The sequence below is a fragment of the Poecile atricapillus genome, chromosome W (genome assembly GCF_030490865.1).
Source record: "Poecile atricapillus isolate bPoeAtr1 chromosome W, bPoeAtr1.hap1, whole genome shotgun sequence".
Classification (NCBI taxonomy): domain Eukaryota; kingdom Metazoa; phylum Chordata; class Aves; order Passeriformes; family Paridae; genus Poecile; species Poecile atricapillus.
In genome coordinates this window covers 35,398,671-35,413,886 of record NC_081288.1, presented here as the reverse complement: position 1 = coordinate 35,413,886, position 15,216 = coordinate 35,398,671, and the positions used below count along the sequence as shown (strand labels likewise).

Sequence of the window (15,216 nt, the reverse complement as noted above, 5' to 3'; positions counted from 1 at the left end):
ACAGTCCTTGGAAACCAGGCTGTAGTATACAGCTATCTGCAAATTTCTTAGGGGGAGCTCTCCATATCATGAAAGAACAGAAGATGTTGAAGCTGAGATCTGTTAAAATGTCTCTCTAAGAAAACAGTGCTGCTCTTGAGGTACCTGGGTTTGATACTGACATTGGTACTCAAGCAGAAGGCTTGCTTGGTGTGAGGCAATTTGAACAAGTAAGGAGAGTAAATTGGTCCCTTAGGTAATATAGAATCCAAGTAGTGCTCATTTCAGTGTAAGGATCCAGGAAAAAGAACAAAGGATATTTGTTGAGACAGAGTAACAGATGCAATTATCTATTTTTTACATAATTGGCATGTCAGATTAATAATTTTATACATTCCCTTTTGACAAGAAGTTGCAATGACTAGCCACATTATTTTCTTACAGTGCTCAGAAGTAAACTGCCAGTTTCAGGACAGATCTCCTTGTCACAACTGCCTGGAAAAGAAACACATTACCAACTACAGTACAAACGCATACTACCATAAGATTTTAAATTTTTATGTGCATAAGGTGCAATCCAATTTCTTTTCACAACATAATGGTCATAGATTTAAACCTTTTGGCAATTATAAGGTGGGGGTTTTTGTTCTGTACAGTCCACAAGATCTCTCTTACAGAGAAATAATAATAAAAAAGGGTTTAAAGATCTCAAGAGAGGTATGAGAACCTTTTGTTTTCTATAAAATTCAAAATTTTCAACAAATAAATGTTTGTATATTGCCTGACCAAACTGGTAAAAAATAAATTGCTTTACTTGTTTTGTGATTTCCCCAGATATTCAGTGTCTCTAGTGAAGAGCTACAAGTGTCTGTTTTTCTGGGGAGTGGCACCAGTTGTGACCCAGTTGATTGTATGCACCCTGTACCTTCTCAGGTGGCCTTACTTTATTGATTTGGTGTTTGAGAAGTCCAGACGCTAATGCTCCTAATGATCAGCCATTCTTTTTGACTTTTAGTAACAAGTATTCTCATGCAGTTAATATCAAACAGAACTTTGTGCTCTACATCTGTTATTTCAAAATTCCCATTTTTGAACTCCCCTAGTCTCAAGTAAGTCGTACATTGTCTTCCTTTTTTACTGCCTACAATCTTTTCACCTACTTCCAGGGCCCCATGATGTAAAATGTCGTTTTGCCGATCTTCAGTGCCAGTGACAACTTTAATTTTACTGATTTTAATGGGCTTTTCAAATACAATGCCATAGAAGTCTCCAGTAGAAGGAGCTTTGCCCCAGAAGTACTCATCAATGCTGCTGTAAGCCTTGCTTGCCTCGTAGTTTTCAAATACATTCATATTGGTGTGCAAGTTTGCAGGTGGGTTGTCAGGGATATCAAAGGATTCCTCTTCAAAATCATCATCCTTTAACTTATTTTCAGCTCCTTTGTAAGATGAGTAGTATCCCATGTGCTGGAAGAGAGATGGCTTAAAACGTATCACTTCCTTTTGAGCTAGCAGCCCACGGAAGTGGATGAGCAGCCAATCGCAAGGCATTTCTTGGTAAAACATCAATAGAAAATGGGCCAGGCGTGGTAGGTCATGAGAATGGTAAAGCTTTCCAATGTACCCCAGCTTGGAGAATTCCAATGTCACCCAGTAGGATCCTTCTCGTGAGGTAATTACTTTCTTAACAGCAGTCAAAAAATTCTTTGAGCAGCGAACATCGTCTTCCAGCATCACATAGTAGTCAGAAAGATTAGCACAAAAGTTTAGAAGGAAAGCATAATCTACATTTTGTTTTGATCGAAACTTCACACGGTCCTCGGGGTCATTGTAATTTCTCTTAAGGCCATCCAGTACAGGATAGTAATCCTCAGGGACATGAATAACTATTAATCTGCCAGCAATTATATGATGTGCAAATTTCTGTGAAATATCCTGGACCATCCCTTCACACCAGGCTGAGTCAAAATCTGCCAGCTGTACTACCACTGCAATTTCTTTTAGCTCCTCATAGCTTGACTGCTCAAATATGGACTTGATGGTCTCAAGCAAGTAGTTTCCCTTTTTCCGTTTTACAGAGGAAAGTCCAATCGTAAGATACCCTGTACAAAAGACAATTCAAACAAAAACTGAGTATCTGATATTGGAAGCAATTTTATCACAGATACTCTCCAGAGCTGTGTTTATATTAAACAAACCTCGTGAATGGTGAAGACAGAAATTTGGTATGTGAATTTATTAAGCTGCATGCTATAAAGGACCTTTATTGCCTTTTCATTAAGAAGTATGATATTGCAAGCAAACAGACATATGGAGACTATTGTGTTAAACATTCAGTGGTTTACTGCAAGGAATAGCATGCAGGGGACAAATGGCAAAGCAGTGTGTATATTTATGCCTTGTAGACAAAACCACATATACAATGATAAGGCTGTAAATCTGCTAAAAGAAAGGGGATTATGAGGGGATTATTCACACCGTATTTTGAAAGCAAGGAACTACCAAATGCAGCACTTTTATCATTTTAAGCCCTCTAAAAGTCTAGTTACATCTGTGCATAACTTGACAGTTTTATGAGTTTTGCATGGATAATTATTTCTCAGTGTGTTCATTTTTAGGTGCACTTGTCTAGTTTTTCCTTGCTCGTAGTTTCTCTTCTAACCCTCTTTCAGGACTCATTAAGCATTTTACAGGGATCACCCTCTTGGAAGATACAATTTAGACATTATTTTAAAGTAGAAGAGAACTTCTCTTCTTGCTTGTACAAATAACTTTTAATGCTCTTACATTCTTTCTAGACAGAGATATATCTTATAAAACAAGAAATTTAATCTCTGTTGTTTTATAGTCATTGCCATTGAATTTTTACCAGGATTCCAAATAAGTTTATTTTTTTTTTTTCAGATATTTGCTAATATATCTCTATTTTTCTAACTTCTGATGCAAAAAATGTCAAGACTTTGTAATTGACAGAGTGTACTTAGGTCGAACTTATCCCAGCTTTCTTAAAATATAGTCATTTGTAACAGGCTGCTCTGGTAGTCATTCAGTGCTTCCCTCGAGGCTTGTCTGCTCAAAATGAAGTTGTACAGTGAAGTACAACTTCCAGAAGTCATTTACACTGCCTACAGAGCCCAAAATTTTTCAAATCCAATTTGAACAAACTTTATAGCTTTCTACAACTCACACATTATTTTATTTTACCTTATGGCCTTGGACTTCAGAGTTTGTTTATGTATGTGAAATGGTTGATTTGGAATCATTTGGAACCAGGTGAAAGGACACCTGCTTGAAGTCTAGGTATAGCTGTATTTCACATTTAGAGGAAGGTCTAGAACCATCTCTGAAATAAGAGTAACTAAATAGTCCATCTGCAGATGGCTGTGAGAAGAATCCTCCTTTACAGTCCCAATAATAGCACAATTCAGCTCCCATTTTAGCACAGCTAAAGGAGCAAAGAGGTCCATTTGCAGCTGCTGGGCCGGCAGAATAGTGGACCTGAGGGGTGTATCTATGTGATGCCAAGCATACTTAAGATTGGATTTACCAGTTAGACAGAGATTGACCGTATGGTCTCAGAGGGTGGTTACAGAACACCACCAGCACATGCCTTGCTTCTGCTTTCAAAATCATCTTCCTCTTGCCTAGGAGGAGATAATGGAATTATGCTCACATGGACCATCCAGGGGCTGCCTGCAGGATATCCGCAAGTCAGGCCGTTGGTCAGAAGGTAATCAGGCTGTGGGGCAATCACTGCTAATTACAGACCAGCAGCCATTCAAGAATGGCCTATGATAGTTGTCTCACCAGCACTCTTGAGACTGTCACTGCCTAACTCAGCCCCTCTTGCATAGAAATACCACAGGGACTATATGGATTTCACTCCTTCTTAAATTACCTCATTTTGCAACATTCAAATTGCAGTTACTTACTTTTCCTTGGCAAAGGTGTGCCAGCTAGGTAGCGATAGGAAATGTTTATAGATCCTGAGAAATTAGACAAATCTTTAAAACTGTGAACATAACGCTCTGGGTTGAGCTGGTGCGTGGCTGTTTCTCTGATTAATTGCTTGTCCCCTTCCTATTAGCGGGAAAACAAAAATAACAAAAAAGGGAGAGAGACAGAGAGAAACACATTTGTGAATGCCAGCTAGAGAGGAAACATGGACAGGCAGGTTTCCAAAAATAACATTTTTCAGTTTCAGCATTCATGAAAGCATGTGGATGTCACCTCATTTAAAATAAAAACAAACAAAACCCCCCCAAACCTAAAAGCATTACTGAATATCATATATTTTGGCTACAGAAAATCTACTATAAACCTTCAGATTACAGTATAAGGAAAAAAAAATACTTTTCATAAAACTCTGGAAAGGTAGCAAACATTAAATTACTAGCCAAAAAATGCTGTGGTACTCAAAAGAGGGATAAGAAAACATTAGTCAGCAACAGACAAAATAATTTTCACAGATGTAGAAACAGGAAAGATTAACAAACAAAAATGTTTTCAGTGATTAAAAAAAAATCTACAAAAACTGCTGCAAAGGAAAGACAAATCTAGATCCTGGCATCTGGCTCATTTTTCTGAGAAGCTTCTATTCAGGTTTGCAATAAGCTGAAATGCTTGTGATCATGCAGACAGTACAAGTTTCTCTGAATTTAGAGAACACCTTTTGATGGCATAGTCAAAATGAACTATTATCATATTATTATTATATCATACTATTATTATCACCATGCCTCTTCTTCCTGCCTTCTTTAGTCCTTTTCTTCCAAGAGGCTTCTCTGGTCATAGTAAGGGCACAGAAGAGAAAGAGTGGCTTCATCATGCATAAGTGCCCTATGCATAAGATCACTTGGGCCTCAGGAAAAATATGTCCCTCAGTCCTTAAGAAAAGGGAGAATATCTAAGAGGTCATGAAGACTGAATTTAAAAGCAGGAATGCTTATTTAATTTATCTGGTTTGATTTAGTCTGATGACAAGCACATGTATGAATTAGTTAGTTTCTTCTGATAAATGCAGTATATTAATGCACTAAAACTTCCGGATCTGTCCTTAAATGGGAGCATTGTGCAGTAATAGTACTGCTGCTAACAACCACAGAAACAGTAAACAGTGCTCATATTTAATGGCATAAATATTAAAAATGTGTCAAAAGATAACTTTTATAGCACAAAGAAGTATTTCTGTAAACTGATGTTACACTCATTTATAGTTCATTGTTTTTCTTGCACAGAAATAGTAAATAATCCCCTTCTGAGCTTTGTAAAGATCTTTGGCAGACATCCAGGGGCATCTACCTGCACTGTTATGCTCTCTTGATCTTCAGTAACTCTTGAGCAATTTCTCTCTAGTGCTTATGTGCCACTTTGCATTTGCTCATAAATTATGAGGGGAAGTTTGATGATTAGGTTCAAGATTAAAATGTGACTCAGTGATCTAGGAAGAAAATATACCAAAACTTCAGATTTTCCATGAAAATGTCAAATGAGAAAGAAAAAAGGTTGGTCCAAAAACTTTCTTTTTAAAATAGTATTAAAACACTGCGTCATGGGCTCCAGAATGGAGCACCAAGATTCCTTGTTTCATAAGGTCATAGAATGAAAACTTATTCTGCTGAGGTTTTGCTACATAAAATGTTTAGAAATAGACAATGTCAGAAGAAAATGTTTTTGATTTTAACAAGCAAAATATCTAAACTGACCACAAAAATTTTCCTTTTTTCTCTCCTCTTTAATAAATCCCTTTTGTGGCTAACATTTCTTTTTAATAGTTGCTATTTCCTTATTCTGTTGAATGATGGGAAAAACTGAAATCTGGATTTTTTCAAAAGATTAAAATCTATTTCTTCTATCTCTGACTACTATGTAGAGGTCAGTGAAGCTGAGGAGCTTGATTAACTCTCCTTGGTTTTCTTCTCTAGCTTGTTCTATAATGGTTTTGGCTTTCATCTGTAAACTGACCTCTAACTTACATTCCAGTGTTTGCTGGGAGTTTCATGTTGGGAGTCAGAGGATGAAGTGCCAGAGTTCTCCACCCTTTATGAAGATACTCTGCTCTGCTAAGGATGCTGTATCAATTGCAATAGTGCTATTCTTTGCCTAGTGCCCAAAATAGTGATTAGTGTTCATAAAAGAGTGCAGAACACATGCTTCACTTACAGTCCACTTACAGCTCTGAATAGGTATAAGACCCCCTTGTGTATATTGTGATATCTGGTATATTTTAGTTTAACATGTCTCCAAAATACTTGATCAAGTATAGTTCATATGCTGTAGATTAAGCACCTTAAACTGGTTTTTTAATACACATGTATCGGCACTGCACAACTGCATACCCTCTACCCAATATACTTCAGTTGTTCTTGCCACATGCGCCCTTTCCATTTCTGCAGCAAATACCCTGCAGAAAACAGTAAAGGGATTCTCTGGACATGTGAGATGTTTTGAGCAAAACCAGAAAGTTTCTCTTCTCCCTTAAGGTTTACCAGAATTAATGTCATTTTAATACTCTAACTTTTTGAAAAGACCACTTGTCTTACATCTGGTGCCAGAGACACCAGCACCACAAACCTTTGCACAGCCTGCTGTCTCAGACTGGGAGGAGGAACTCTGGGTCAGTTGTCTTCCAGTTACCTTTAGAAGACAGTCCAGAAAGAGATTGGCTGCAATTCAGAGAGCCTTTGGGACTCTGAGGACTTTCACATTTTCATTCCCTGAGGGAAACTGGTTAGCCTGCTGTCCTCAAAAAGTTTACCCAAAGTATATTTCTCTTCACCACAAACACTGAAATTGCTCATCTTTTACCTCAGCAGAGAAAACACACCAGACATGGTGTGTTTGGAGCTGTCAGACAGGGTCAGGAAATTTGAGAATAAAACTAAATAAATAAGCTGAAAAGTCAACATCCTAACACACTTGAAAAACACTTGATGGACCATAAAGGTATCAAGAGACCTGGAAGAACTCTCAGGAGATTTGGCAAGAGACTTGGCTGAGAGCTACATGAATGCAAACATGCCAAACTGTGATGAGAGAAGCAATGAAAGAGAGTGAATTTATAAAAGAGAGGTGGGGGAAGAGCAAATTAAGAATAAGACATGGAGCCATCTGGGGAGCTGGCAAATAGGACAGGAAAAGATTTCAAAAATAAGCCAAGAGGAACACCATTAGCAGTGATAATAAAAGCACTTTCAGGAACATCTGGGGGACTTTGAAACAATTAGTGAGCAGAGAAGAAATATTAGGGAAAATGCCACTAGGAAAAATAAAGTGATAAGCCAGGTCAAATTTCATAACCAAGAAATGTGAAATACATAAAAAGTGCAAATCCTCAGTGTTAGACATGGAAATATGTCTGTAATGGAGTGACATGTTACAAGCATGGCCTATCTTTACGATGACTTTAAAAAGTACTAGCATAATATTAATATTGTACATATTTACTGTTCTAAGTAATTTTATAGTTATAATATTTTAAATTAACTAGGACTGTATACATGGTTCTGATAAATAATGTAAGGATTTTACTACTTGTATATTACACTTTTTGACCTACTATTATGTTTCTTTTCTTGTTCTTATGTAGACACAAATGAGATCAGAATTAATCTTTCAAAATATTGGAAAATCCATACTGTCCCTGTTCAATTCAAGACACAGACAGCACTATCTAGTCATATCACAATATAAAAAATTCAATGTAGTCATTTTAGTATTTGCAAGATCCAGTTTTTCAATCACTATATTCTTTTACTGGGCCCAGTCCAATCTCCAAAGAACTGGAAATTCAATCCATTAATCGAGTCTCCAGGACTCACTTGGCATTCAGCACTGAAACACCCCTAGGTAACACACAAAACGTAGGGTTATGTTATGTTGTCAGTAGTTTATTTGTTGAAATTCCTAACATAAATATTTCCACAATTTTTTTCAAAAACATAAACTTACATTAGGTTTCATTTGTCTAATTTTTTATGCTGTAGCACTGAACACACCAGACTAAAATCTGAATTACAAAAAGTAAGAAAAATACAAAATAAACTCACTAAAATGAAATTATTTATGCAAGGAGCTTAAAGTAGATGAATGGGTGTAAATTTTCTTTTATAATTTTATTTCTATAATAACATTTAATGCAGCATTCAGAGGTGAGATTTGCAGTGTGTACTGAAAAACAAGCTCCCAGCTCACACAAATAGTTCATACATAGTTTATCCTCAATAATTTACTGTTTTACTAGGGGTGTTTTACTGTTTTGTTGTTCCACGATCACTTCTTCACAACTTACCAAAACATAACCATCCTCAATGTACAAGTTCATGAACAGCAAGCAAACAACAAGGATTCCTAAGAATGACACTGCTGATCGTTTCCGCAAGCATCTCATTTTATCAAAATATTTCAAGTTGTGTCTCGTGAAGAACTGCATACAGTAGTGTCACCTATGAATAAAACCACAGTGTTACAAGAATGGTCCACCTGATAAGGATGACAACAACTAAACTTACCTTCAGAGGTATCAAATACCTTCAAACATACACTAACTGCACTTTGAGGCAGAATTAATTTTATTTAACCATTGTCATCTTCAGGTTTAATATACAATCTTAACTATAAACTAAGCTTCTTTTTTTGTGTGTGTGTCAGTAAAGGAAAAAATACATACCTGCTGTCATATCCATTTTAAAATGAGCTTATGATGTCACTGTGGCAGGAGTGCATCAACAGTTTAGTTCTATGCTTAACTGTCAGATCCCAATTTGGTGGCTAGAGATGATGCTGTGCATTGATCCCCCAGGTACCTGTGTCTCCTCCCAACAACAGGCCAGGTCAACAGGCCAGGCAAGGAGGAAATCATTCCATGACTCTGCTGTTACCAGTAGAAGAATTCTGCATACCAGAACTTCCAGGCACAAATAAGGTACCTTCCCTGAAGTGAAAAAGCACTAGCATGACTGTTTAACATCCCTTAGCCTTCGGCCTCTGTACTAGGGTGGGAAAACTCTCAGCGGAGGTATTATTTCCATCTTCCAAATCAAGGTGGGTATCTACCTTCAGCCAGATACATCTAAGCAGAGTACTGGGAAATCCTTACAAATCTGATTAGAAAAATCAAATAAGGGTGGCACAGAGATCATGGAACCCCTGAGAATTTCTGTTCAAGGCAAAGAAAGAGAAATGTCTAGTCATATCGCAATGTTGCATGTTCATTTTAGTCATTTTATTCTGTAAAACAAGATGAATGCTTTCCTTGTCCACCAAATTGTAAGAACTAATCTGTATAGGACTGCATGTGTTTGAACAAGATTTCGCCCTAAATTAAAGATCTCACTGCTCAAACTCCGAGGGATTATTAGAAAAACATCAGACTATAAACTTATTTTTTATGTATTATATTCTTACTCATATTTTGACTACTTTCCACAGTAAATAATGATTCTTCAATCAAATTGAATATACACAACTTATATGCAAAAGAAGACTATAGCTAACCTGTGTAAAGTAGTAAAAAACACTACACATGCAAAGGTTAAACCCTGCACTTAAATACCTTCATTTTTGAAAGTGTTGAACATCTACACTGATATGAAATAGGCCATATTAGGAGTTCCGTAAATTATTTGTCATGTTGTACAGAAAATTTTCTGCCCTAATAATGAAAAACCTACCAAGCACAAAATCCAATGTATATTTGTTTTGCCAAACTGAATAAACACATTTAACAGTGTAATATGACTCCATTAGACTCGAGAGAAACAGGAGCCAAATATATAAAATATTAGTAATACAATTAGTAATTGCAAGGAATCTATAGATTCAAAATGAACTGCAGTAAATGGAGGCTGGTCATACACAGAATGTTTTTATAGTCACTGTGTTGAGAATAAAACCAATTTACAGGCTGAAAGAAGGAAAAAAAGGAATCGGTAACAATATCTATTTTTGTCTGTCTTTATTTCGGGTGGGCTGAATTACAGAAACCTGATTACTCAGAAGCTTAAAACCCAGTGTAGATATTTTTAAAAGTTACATCAAGGATTTCCTTTTTCTTAATATCTAAGGACATTGAAAATAAACTTCAGGAAGGAGGTGTTAGGACATGAATCTCTAAACACTAGACCTCCCTATACCCCTGCAACTCCCTGTGACAGCACAGTGGTTGTTAGCTGTCTGTGGATTCCAGCAGGCTGTGGTGGAAATGAAAGGTTGCCCCTGTCTTATAAAAGACTGTGGTACATACACAATTTGTGTTTCACTTTTATTTATTTTCTTTCTTTTTTTTTTTTTTTTTTGGTCCCCTTCTCCTCTGCCCCCTCCCTTCTTCTCTTCACGGTACAATTACTGATTTTCAAATCACTACACTCTTTTATAAACCAATCAGAGGATCACTGGATGGATTAAATACTGACACTTCTCATATTAGTGGCATTAACTAGCCTGATTATTGAAAATGCAGTTAGTCTGGGTTAGAGTGCTTGTAGTCACAGTCAACATATTACATTTTCCTTGGGTTTACAAAAAAACAACCAATCTTGGAAATAAGTAAGTGTGTTTTTCTCAGTCACAGGATGAATATATGTGACATATTTGTTGGCTGGACTGTGGTACACAGCTCTCCCATCTATGCCCTGAGCCCCTGTCTGAAATCCCCAAAGGTGAGGAAGGGGCATAGAACTATATTTCCTGGTCATACTGTAGTAGAGCATTCCTTTTTCGGACTAGGAATAAATACAGAGGGAATTCCATAGTTGAGGCTAGAGAAACATACGACTGTCATGACTAAAACTGACGTACAGAGAGAGGAGAGCACAGTAGTCACCACGCAGAAAACAGCTGCACTGCTCCTGCTGGTTTCACACGAAGCCATTGCATCACTGTTTTGCACGTGGGAACATCTGAAAGCAAAACATCAGCCCAGTGGGGGTTCTCTGTTCATCAGATCTCTTGGTGGGTCCGTACCAAGCAAAGGCACGGGAGGGAAGGACGGCCGAAGGAGGGCGCGCCCCGGTGGATCCCGCCATGGAGGAGGCTCTGCCACCGCTGCTGACACCAGGGGGCAGCGCAGGCTCGCCGTGCCAGCCCCAGCCTCACACTGTCCCCAGCGTGCTCCTCACACTGTCCCCAGCCTGATCCTCACACTGTCCCCAGCCTGATCCTCACCACTGTCCCCAGCCTGCTCCTCACCACCGTCCCCAGCCTGCTCCTCACACTGTCCCCAGCCTGATCCTCACACTGTCCCCAGCCTGATCCTCACCACTGTCCCCAGCCTGCTCCTCACCACCGTCCCCAGCCTGCTCCTCACACTGTCCCCAGCCTGATCCTCACACTGTCCCCAGCCTGATCCTCACCGTCCCCAGCCTGCTCCTCACACTGTCCCCAGCCTGCTCCTCACACTGTCCCCAGCCTGATCCTCACACTGTCCCCAGCCTGATCCTCACCGTCCCCAGCCTGCTCCTCACCACTGTCCCCAGCCTGCTCCTCACACTGTCCCCAGCCTGCTCCTCACACTGTCCCCAGCCTGCTCCTCACCACTGTCCCCAGCCTGCTCCTCACCACTGTCCCCAGCCTGCTCCTCACACTGTCCCCAGCCTGCTCCTCACACTGTCCTCAGCCTGCTCCTCACACTGTCCCCAGCCTGATCCTCCCAGTCCCCAGCCTGCTCCTCACACTGTCCCCAGCCTGCTCCTCACACTGTCCCCAGCCTGCTCCTCACATTGTCCCCAGCCTGCTCCTCACACTGTCCCCAGCCTGCTCCTCACATTGTCCCCAGCCTGCTCCTCACACTGTCCCCAGCCTGATCCTCACACTGTCCCCAGCCTGCTCCTCACCACTGTCCCCAGCCTGCTCCTCACCACTGTCCCCAGCCTGCTCCTCACCACTGTCCCCAGCCTGATCCTCACAGTCCCCAGCCTGCTCCTCACACTGTCCCCAGCCTGCTCCTCACACTGTCCCCAGCCTGATCCTCACACTGTCCCCAGCCTGATCCTCACACTGTCCCCAGCCTGCTCCTCACACTGTCCCCAGCCTGATCCTCACACTGTCCCCAGCCTGCTCCTCACACTGTCCCCAGCCTGCTCCTCACCACTGTCCCCAGCCTGATTCTCACGCTGTCCCCAGCCAGCATTTGTCTGAAGGTGCTGCCATCCTCACTCTGTAAGCCTTTAGCCCAGGATCATACATATGTACATGCAGAATTCCTTACATCTTCCTAGAGCTGCCTCCTCTTGCCTCTCTGTATCCAGCCTGTGGATCACATTGTGGAACACCGCACCAGTGAAATTTGCACAGAAAAAAAAAAGGTGAATCTTACCCTTTTTTTGCAGGTAATGTTATTCATCTTTTGAAAAATAGTCTCAGAATTTCCTGCAGTGAGACCTCTGATGTTCTTTAAGACCATTTGAGCAGAATATTCACCATTTATAAAAATCTTTTACTTTGATATTGAAAAAAAGCTACAATTTATAATTCAATTCTGAAGGCACAGCTTTGCTTGAAGATTTTATGTCTTCATTACTCACGCACAATTAAGTAGCTATCAGAACGGTATAAATTCAATTTGTTTCATAAAACTGACATTAAGCAGTTAAACAAAATAATTAATAAACATGCATAAATTATAAATATTTTCCTTTCTAAATGAGATGTATTGCTTTCCTCAGTCTCTAGAGAAGGAACTTGTAAGACCACAGATCTCTATGCACATGTATGTGTTGGTATCAGACATACGTGTGCAGTTTTACATGGTAATGTGAAATTATAATTCCTTTGTCTTTCTAAAACAATACACATTGAAGGGGTGGTGAGCCAAAAAATTCAATGACATACCTTTATAGTGTGTAGATGCTGTTCTTTATAGGATCTACAAAGGTGTGAAATCTGTGTAAAAGGTCAAGAATTGATTTTCACATGATAATGCAAGGTTTTCTCTTGCACAATTTGCAACACAGAAGAATTTTACATTCTTTCATTTTTTTTAAAAAAATTAAATCCCAAATGACAATCCAGAAAGAGACTGTTTTTAATGTCAAGTTCTTGAAACCAAAAATTGAAATGAAAACATTTAAATTTACCTCTATTAAAATTTTAAAACAAATTTCAGTTTGGATTTCAATGCGGCTATTCCCAAAAGGAAAAAATTATATAAATCAAGATTTTTTTCCTTATTTTCCTTTTTCAGAGGAAAAGACTTTTCGCCATCCATAGAATAATTTCTCTAGTCTACATTCTTGCACACTCACTCTGGTAAACCATTTCATATTCGATCTATTCTAATTCTTCATCACTTTCTGATAATCCTAGGGATTTGTGCTTTTTCCTGCTTTTTGAGATTATCACTTACTTTCCTTACATATTTTCTCTATAAACAGATACATAAAAAGGCCCTGTGGTGTTACTTTACCCTTAAGGAGGCCAACACAAGTTAAGGATTTAGCCTTATCTAAACAGTACAGTTAATCTGCTTGTATCGGCAACTGTACAGGGGTGGAGCAACAAGGTTGTATTTGTATTATATTCTGGTCTGCTTGAGTGCTGTCCCCAAGCAGCTCAAAAAACGTGGCTTATTTACAGAGGCACTGATGGCTGTGAGAAATGGCAACTGGATTATTTTAATATTTTCAAATGAGGCAGGTAGCTTTACCTGTCACTGTAGCATCCATATCCCTTAAGGTGGAGCTGATCGACTGCCACATTTATTATATGACATAACACAAAAATAACATGATTGGATTATTGAAGCCCTTGCAAACTTTATTGCAATCCCTGATTTGGCTGAGACACTCAGAAGCAGGCACTTCATTCCTCAGTTTTGTGATAGACTCTTCTACTGCTCTGTTACTGAACTGCTTTACTTGCAGCTCTTAATGCTTGTCCAATGTGTTTTTCAGTTTTTCTTTGTGCAAAGCTGCACAGAATACCTCAAGGATTTCATTCCGTTTTCTTTATAAAGTCACAAAGGAAACATTTTCAAAAAAAAAAAAAAAAAAAAAGGGAAACCCCCCCCCCACACATCATTTTTTTTACATGGTTATTATTATATTTTGCATGTACCATGATTTTATTACAGAAGATTAAAAAAAACAAATCTTAAATTGTGATGTAGACTTGAGCTACAGAGGCTAGCGTACTAGAGAATTGTAATGGATAGACTATTCCATGGGGCTCAGATAGACTCCCAGGCAGATTCACTGTCTGCCTTACTGAAAGCCTGAATGTACATATAAAATGTTTAAGGCTGACAGGCAGGATGTTAGCTGCCACTGGCAGCAGAGGAAAAAAAACTAGGTTGAAGGAAAGGAAAGTTTAACTCAGAGTGAAGCTCACAAATCCAGAGGAGCTCAGGTTTTAAACTAGCCATAAGTAGATTGTGTGGCTACACATGCCTAAAAAAATGGTTTAAAGATTATTATATCATCTGAAATTTGGGTTCTAGATACAGGAGGTTAAAAAATGGAGATATATTAGTCGGGAGATTACTCAAAATTGACACTGATAAAAGAACAGGCAAAAGAAGTAAGTTGTAGAAAAGAATTTGAAAGCGTTATTATTCCTGATCCACAGAAAGTGGGAGATTATTTCAAACACTAATATAGCATACAGATATATACAGACCCCAACGGTTTTGGAAAAGGGATAAGAGTATGGAAGGAAACAGATGATTCAGCTGAGGCAAGTTACTAAACAATACAGAAAAGCAAAGAGCTTAAATTCAAAGCAGATGTTGGTGGATGAAATGTCTTTCCTCTCTGACAGCTTCAGAGAGATACAAAATGGAGTCACAAAACTCTGGCTGCAACTCTCTGAGCAAAATGTAATGCATTTCTTCTGGCATGGAGGAGTCAAGTCTAATCAAGGGAAAGAGATGACTAAGAAGTGTGAAGTTGCATTGACTTAGATGGTAAAGCACTATCTAATCCATCATTGGATGGGTGGCTGTATACCACTGGATATATTTTATCAAGTAAGTTGTAGTGTAAAATATGGGTTTTAGAAAAATGATATAGACAGAGAGTTAATGGCATGTAGAAAAAGCCTGGAAGATAAGCAAAAAAAAAAAACCAAAAACAAAGAAACCTGAAATAACCCTGGGCTTCTGTTCCACAGAGACAAAGCAGAGTAAAATAAAACAGTGTGGGCATGAAGAGGGAAGAAACAGATAACTGTGACATCCAGGGAGAGTGAGATTAGAAGCTTTCAGAGATACAGGAGTCTGCATCAAAAATACAGGAAGAAATCC

General features: G+C 38.9%; 1 protein-coding gene across 1 annotated transcript; it reads right to left on the bottom strand.

The window, feature by feature from the left end:
- Positions 1 to 923: 923 nt before the first annotated feature.
- LOC131592084 (alpha-1,3-mannosyl-glycoprotein 4-beta-N-acetylglucosaminyltransferase C-like) lies at positions 924 to 11,002 on the bottom strand. Its single transcript, XM_058863362.1, is given in 6 exon segments — positions 924 to 2,080; positions 3,911 to 4,058; positions 8,269 to 8,395; positions 8,397 to 8,422; positions 10,675 to 10,735; positions 10,941 to 11,002. Coding segments are annotated over 6 exon segments (1,581 nt in total).
- Positions 11,003 to 15,216: the final 4,214 nt, after the last annotated feature.